General features: G+C 47.2%; 1 protein-coding gene across 1 annotated transcript; it reads right to left on the reverse strand.

The window, feature by feature from the left end:
• Nucleotides 1-1,292: 1,292 nt before the first annotated feature.
• Nucleotides 1,293-2,559, reverse strand: LOC123133989 (nicotianamine synthase 1). Its single transcript, XM_044553358.1, has one exon. It carries the CDS (start codon nt 2,490-2,492, stop codon nt 1,503-1,505), a length of 990 nt encoding a protein of 329 aa, XP_044409293.1. The 5' UTR covers nt 2,493-2,559; the 3' UTR covers nt 1,293-1,502.
• Between the last annotated feature and the right edge of the window lie 5,236 nt (nt 2,560-7,795).

Raw genomic sequence — 7,795 nt, forward strand, 5'->3', positions numbered from 1 at the left:
ACAACTACATTACATCCTGACCAAGCCTGAGTCACATCATTTCTTCAGAAGGGAGATACCAAACATGACACACAGCAATAAGAATGATCCCATCATTGCCTTCAAAACCAGAAGCATCTCTCTACCTAAACATAAAAGAGCATCTGCCTGCTGCTTGGTCATGGGACTGCCTGAAGGCCTCCTGTCATATATCCCAGCTGCAATGCCTGCAAGCCTAGCCCTTTCTTCCCTTTCTCGAAGGAGTTGTTCTCTCCTATCCTCTGCAGCGCCAATTGCATCCACTGCTTCATTCCCATTGAGGAAACGATGCTCAACAAGATACACAATATACTCCAACTCCCAGTGCCAGAAACCACAAGGACCCTAGGTACACCACGAAAAAGAAAAACTTAAGCACACCAACAGATCCAACAAAAACACAACATGAGGATGAAGATCTTACATTGATGCACTTGTAGAACAACCAACCCTCATGCGTGTCTGTGTTCGACAGGTAGAACTTCACCCGCGTGCGGCAATGAGGGCATCGGATGAGAGGGACCTCCACAGCCCGGCCGCCGAGAGATGACATCGCCGAGCTCACGGACATGGCGGCCGCGGCGGCGGCGGTGGGCAACTAACGCGGAGGCGGCGGTAGCTGGAGATGGGGAGGGCGAAAGAGAGCAGGGGAGCTAGGAATTTGGAGAAGGGGAGGGGAACAGAGAGCGGGTGGAGAAGGGGAGGGGATAAAAGACTTGTCGTTTTTGCACAATCCCCCCGCATGCAAGTGGGCCATATGACGTGGAACGTGCGGACTGGTCAAAAGGGACGGTGTACGAGCTCAATACGTGCTACAGTGACCATATAATCACGTCTTGTCGTATATAGTGACCGTATTGCATGTATCCCTAAGTACGGTGACTGAAGTGAGCAGATGGAGCAAAGACAGTGACTTCCGATGCATTTTACTCTTTAATCTAATTGTGATTAGCTAGCAGTGGCGGACCTAGCCCATTGTGCCAGGGTGGGCCAGCAACGATACATATACATTTTTTTTCTATTATTTTTTAGCCTTTCTCCTATGGTATAAAAGTTATTTTCAAATCTCAGGGTGGGCCGTGGCCCACCCTGGCCACCATCTACCTCCGCCACTGAAAGAATCGTTGGCTGCATAGCACTGCTCTTTCAGTTTTTCTTATTACTCACCCCGTCCTAAAATAAGTGTCTCAACTTTATACTAGCTCTAATATAAATTTATATTAAGCTTAAGACACTTATTTTGAGACGGATGAGTATTTAGCATTGCACTTCAAATCACACATTATTTCTCTTATTACATACCATTACTTCGGGTACAAATACAAGTAGTACTACATGTAACGTGCGTAAATTAACTCCACAAGGCAGAACGCATCTCTCTTTCAGGCACAAACATCAGAACACACACGAGTAGGAAATTTACCACGATCGCAGGCGACAGAATGACGAGTTCACGACAGATGATCAGCACGCACATTTTGGAATCAAAAGGCCAGCTCTTTGGTGGCCCGCTCCTCGCTCTTCTCAAGCGCGCCCGCCTCCATCTTGGTGGAGAAGCTGCATGGCGGGCTGACCAGCGGCACCGCGCCCCGTGCGTGCGCGTCTCCGTTCTGCGGCCCACTGAGCTGCGCGTCGACGGCCTTACGGGCGACGATGACAGAGTTGATCACCTCACCTTCGGGGTGGTGCACGGCCAGCACCTCGAACCCGCCCCGCCTGATGTCCTCCGGGTCGACGATGGGGTACAGGAAGCCGCGGGCGCCGTGCGCGCTCCGCACGACCAGGGACGCCCCCTCCAGCATGTGCGCACCCAGGTGGGCTATCACCTTGGCCTTCTCCTCGGCCGCCATGCCGACAAGCGCGGCGAGGAAGACCACGTCGTACGCGCCGAGCTCCTGCGTGAGGTCGGCGACGTCCGCCGTGTGGAACTTCATGCGCGCGCCCACGCCGTCCTCGCTCGCGCCGAACAGCTTCCTGGCGCGCTCGTTGGCCGCGCCGCACAGGTCGTAGTTGTCGAACTGGGCGTCGGGCAGGTGGTGCGCGGCGAGGACGAACGAGCTGAACGGCAGCGGGCCGGAGCCGACGAAGGCGACGCGCGCAGGCGCGATGCCCGGCACGTGGCGCGCCAGGAGCTCGTACTCCAGCCTGCTGAGGTTGACGTAGTTACTGTAGTAGGGGAAGCGGGCGAGGTGGTCGAGCGGGTTGTCGAAGGTGGCGAGCAGGTCGGCGTAGTGCGCCTCGAGCTTCCCCTCGGCGGCGGAGCAGAGGCGGATGAGCGCCTCCCGCATCCTCTGGTGCTCCGGGCTGAGCTTCGCCACGTCGACGGGGCTCGGCGGGACGCACGCGGTGACGAGGTCGGTGAAGAGCCTGTCGACCTCGGGGGACGGGCTCAGCGACGGCAGCTCGGCGATGGCGGACTGGAGACCGGCGATCTTCTCGATGAGAGCAGCGACCTCCTTGTTCTGGGCATCCATGTTATAGTTGCTTCTTGGTGACCGGAAGAACTCTGGAAGCAGGAGAAAAATGTGTGCCTCTGAACGCTAGAGCTGCTCGATGAGTTTTGAAATGGATACATGGGCGTATATATAGCAGTGGCGAGACTTGTGCTGTTGTGCGCGATTTCACGCCGGCCTGCAGCTGAGGAAAAAGACGCTTTTGATTGTGCACGATTCACGCATCCATGGCTAGGCGGGTTTCATGCCTCTCGTCAAACTTTTACATGTTTGAAAGTACTCCATGAAGATTGCGTTCGTCCAGTTTGGGTCCCTCTCGGGTCTCCGAAGATGGATCCGGACAGCATGGTTTAAAATACCGATAACAGATAAATTTCAGAAGTCGCTGAAATGTATCCAAAATTTTGGAAAAGTTGAAAATTCTTTTGGAATTCTCAACTAACAAAATTCATTTAATTTGAATGGGTTTTGACTGAAACTAAATTTGGATTGAAATTAGTTAGAATATAGGCCGGCCAACAAATTGAGGTTATAAATATTTTAATACCAACTAAAATTTCAGAGAGTTTATTGATTTTTTGATTGGATGGCTCCATTGGGGATACGCGGCCACCTATGCTAAGAAAACCATTATAGGAGATAGCTCACCAGTGGTGTGCCCGTAGTGGCCCACACCTCCGATAATATGTGAAGATATTTGTGGCGTGTGTCGGGTAGGGGGCACGTCACTGATAAGGGATTACCAGGTGTTGTCATGGATTGTTAGGTTGCTTCGGAGTTATCTCGGATTATCAGGGCACGTCAGCGTCACTGATAAGGTATTACCAGGTGTTGTCTTGGATTAGTAGGTAGCTTCAGAGTTATCTCGGATTATCAGGGCACATCACTGATACTGACGAAGAGTTGGAGTAGTAGGTAGCTTCGGAGTTGTCTCGGATTAGTAGGTAGCTTCGGAGTTGTCTCGGATCATCAGGGCACGTCACTGATATCCAAGAAGAGTTGGAGTAGTATGTAGCTTCGAAGTTGTCTCGGATTTTGAATTGGATACCCACTCACCAATGTTTGTGTATGATCTTTTATTGGAGTATTTCTTGGCGTACTTGCATTTCTTCTGTATATCCTTAGGGCATCTCCAGCCGTTGGAGCCCCCAGGACAATCGCCGGACCAAAAAAAGCACGTCCTGGGGGGCAAAACGCTTCCGTCGGGGGGACGACGAGTGTCGTTTTCCAGCCGTGGGTGCCCCCGGGACAATCGCCGTGGCTGCCCCCAGGACAATCGCCAAGAAAAAGGACGCGTGGGGGAATAGGATTGATCGTTGCTTCCGCCGGCGCCCCCAACAGCCCCCCGACGCGCTGGGTTTGCCCTGGGTTCGCCGGCGCTTTTTTGAGGTTCTGGGGGTGCTTGGGGGGCTCGGCTGGGCCGACTTTTGCCCTTTTTACGTCGCCGGCGAAGAAAAAGGGCTCCTGGGGGGCGCTCGGGGGGGGGGGGGGCGGCTGGAGATGCTCTTATGTCTCTGATGCCTTCGTTCCTTTTCGTCATCCTTATTTAGTCTATATTTTCAAGGAGATTGGTTTCTTCTTTTCGAAGGTTCTAAACAATCGGAGGCTAAATGTTAGGGTTTTCACAATTGTAGCAATACCTCTCATAATTGCTAGATCTTGAATCATCGTTTCTTGACCTTGAGTAGCTTTGATCTTTGCACTTGAACTTGTTCTTGGAGTAGAACTTGTTGAAGTTACAGAGCATGAAGCTAAGTTCCTCGCTAGTGACCTTCACTTTTTCACTCGAAGAGTTGGGAGTGTCACTAGTGGCCTTGTAAGCACCACTACTGGGTGATTGGCAATGGAGTTCCTGTTTATCCTTAAGATTTGTCTTATGACCTACAATCCTTCCAATCACTCTGGTAGGCATGAGATCTTTGTAATTTGGCACCATTTGGATAAGAGTGCATATGGTGTCATACTTACCATCTAATGCCCTTATAAGATCTTCATGACAAACTTGTTTGTCATCTCTTCATCACTTCAGCCGACAATCTCAATTGTGATGAGTGCAAACCTAGAGTAAACACCTTCACCATCCTTCATCTTGAACTTATCAAGTTGACCTTGAAGTATGTGAAGCTTGGATTCCTTCATGGATGTGGTGCCTTCATGCATTTCCACCAAAGTATCCCAAACTTCCCTTGCACTTTCAAGATGACTAATCTTGTTGAACTCGTCGAGGCACAAGAGTTGAATAAGATGTCACATGCTTGAGCATCATGTTGCCACATCTTCAATTCATCGAGAGTGGATTCATGATCCGTAATTTGTCCACCTTGAAAGAATTTGTAAACCAGCACGGGTAATTGGCCAACAATGGGGTCATGATCAATAATATGCATTCTCAGCTTATGATCCAACTAGCGAAGTTAGAGCCATCAATGTAAGGACCTCTTTAAAGATAACCTCCTCACTAGAAGTTGTACCCTCTTTTCATGGTAAAGCCAAACCAATGAGCCAACTTACGAAGGATTCACTAATAGAGGATGTCGCTAACAAGCCCTTGTTTTTACACCACTTGTAGGACCATTTAGTATAGTCTGGAGGGGGTGGATAGACTAGCAAATCTAGGGAACACTTTTCCCAATTTTGAAGTTCTTGGTGATTTTAAGATTTTCTAGTGATAGCCTAGGAACACCCTACACATGCAAGTCTACTAAAGTTAACAAGTGAAGACAAAGCTTGCATGAGTAGAAGCAAAGGTAAAGGTTAGATGAATGCAAACATGGGGAGGATCGATGAAGTTGTTTCCCATGGTTCGGGCAGTTGGCACTATCCTACTCCAAGCTCCTGGAGGCTTCAAACCACGAAGGTTCTAGGATCACAGAGATTCCGGTTGCAAGTTCCACAAAGAAACAATTCCACGAAGTACTACACCACAAAGGGTCCACAAGACGACCAACCAACCTATACCAGCACGTCATATAGCCAAGAAGGTCAAGCCTCACTCGGGGTAGATCTTCATGAAGTAGACGGATCTCCAAGTCCATACAAACTTATTGTTTCCTTCACACCTTGAAGGCTCCCAAGCAAACCTAGCCAATCTAGGAGGCGCATGCCCTCCAAAAGTAACAAAGCTGAGGTTTTCTTGAAGCTAATTGTTCTTGAACATCGAGTTATTGATAAATGAAACGATGGATTGCTATATATTCTGCAATCTTATTTGTGGAAATATATTGAGTATATATTTGGCTATTCTAACTGCAAATGTTCTTTAACACCTTATGATCCTAGTGTGTTTATTTGAAAGGATCAAAAGGCCACTAGAGATTAATTGAAATATTCTCGAATCATTGCCCGCTCATGTATTTAGCTAGAATCAGGAGGCCTGACATATCATTTGGGGTGAGTAAACTAAGCCGTCTTGTTTCCAATCCGAGAGATGCCATTGACACCTCTTGAGAGAGTGGTGTGTGATCTAAAAGGAAGCATGGTCTATAGCATTCACTATATTGGGTATAAAGAGTCCTCAAAGGATATAGTGACTCAAATTGGATTTCTGGTGTTGACGAGATAAAGGCCACAAGTGGCTATATATTTACTCTCGGTGGTGTGTTGTTTCGTGGACGTCTTGCAAGAAAATCACCTTAACGAGGTCGGCAATGGAAGCAGAATTTGCAACATTAAACAAAGCTATTACTGAATAGAATGGTTCCATGAAATCTTAATAGACTTACTAGTGATTGAAAAAAACATACTCGCTATCATCATGAACAATGACAATCAAACAGTACTTTTTAAAGTGAACGGGTCAAAGGATAACATGAAGAGTTCAAGACATGTAGAGATAAGATATGTTTGAAAGTAGAAAAACTCTTGAGTAATAGTGTTAGAACAAAATGTCTATTTACAACGGCTAAAAATGATCTATTTACAAAAGAGCTATGAAGGAATGTGATAGACAATGCATCAATGGAGATGGGTTTGATACCCACAACATTTTTCGAGGGAAACCCAATCTGTGTGATTTAGAGATCATGTGAAGTAGGACCTCGGAAAACAAATCAGGAGTTGGAGAGAACATTTAATAAACTTACATCATTCAATACGCCGTCCTACATGTAGTATTTAAAGAACACACCTATATGAAGTAGATTGATGATCACGGTCTATGAGATCAGGTATATCCGATAAGCTCATGAATGGCTAGGAGTTTGACTTATATGATCCACCCATGGGTAGCCTTGGCACCCACGTACCACGACATGTGGTGAAACCTGTCTGTGCAAGACTGAGTGTAACTTCTTGTCCAGGTGAATGTTCAACCTTAAACGGTCCGGCCCACGACATATGAACCAAGACAGAGCAATTTACACCAAAGGGGAGAGCGGGACGTGGCCCAAAGCCTGCATTACCTTAAACAAGTTACACTGTGCCAGGCTAGAAACGCAAATGGCAGTTGAACCTGGTTGGCGGGTCGTATAAAAAAACATTATGCGTGTACTATTTGTTCAAGTTTTAGGATTCTTTACCAAAGATAAACATGCATGTTCTGGACAAAAATAATAATTTCAATTCAAGGAAAGACAATTTCAAGATTATACTTGTTTTGGTACATGAAAATACGCATGCACATTTGGAACTTGAATGCGCGTCTTTTTCTTAATTTATGACGAGGCCAAGAAAATAGTTTTCTTTTTTACTGGAGATCACATGCTTCTATGTGTACAAAGCAAAATATTTTTTTTCGAAACGGAGGCAAAAGATTTGCCTCATCGATTAATTAAGAAGAAGAGAATTGCCCGGTTAATTAACGGAAAACCGGGCGAAAACCGATACATATAGACCACATGCGGACTACTCGCTAAGAAACAAACTCCATAACCCCACCATCAACCCGACAAATACACATAACATGTAACAACCATGAACCCTCACACTTCTATGCCTCAAAGAAACCTCCGACAAAACAAATGTTGCATACATCGAACGCCACCAAATCCACGGAGATGGAGGACAATGGGACTGAGTATCCTCCATTAAGTAGCTGTTGACGCCTTATCAATGACACCACTCTTCTTGCCTATGGTCCTGAGAGCCTTCTTCACCTTCTTTATTTTGCCCGTAGAAACCTCCTCCGCTAGGAGGCAAGCAATCGCCTTGCCAGACCCAGGAGAAGCTACCTCCAAGGAGGCGAGCAAGCGGCCAAGCTTTTTCAGAAAGACTACCTCGTCAATACGTGCCAACATAGCATCACGAGCAAAGATGGGCGACCGGATGGGCTTCGTCACCTTGGAATTAAATACACTCGTAATAGGAGAATTATTATGCAATCTCAT

Source organism: Triticum aestivum, chromosome 6B, assembly GCF_018294505.1.
Source record: "Triticum aestivum cultivar Chinese Spring chromosome 6B, IWGSC CS RefSeq v2.1, whole genome shotgun sequence".
NCBI lineage: Eukaryota > Viridiplantae > Streptophyta > Magnoliopsida > Poales > Poaceae > Triticum > Triticum aestivum.

Coding starts and splice junctions, on each gene's coding strand:
- LOC123133989 (XM_044553358.1), bottom strand. CDS start 2,492: ATGGATGCCCAGAACAAGGAGGTCGCTGCTCTCATCGAGAAGATCGCC.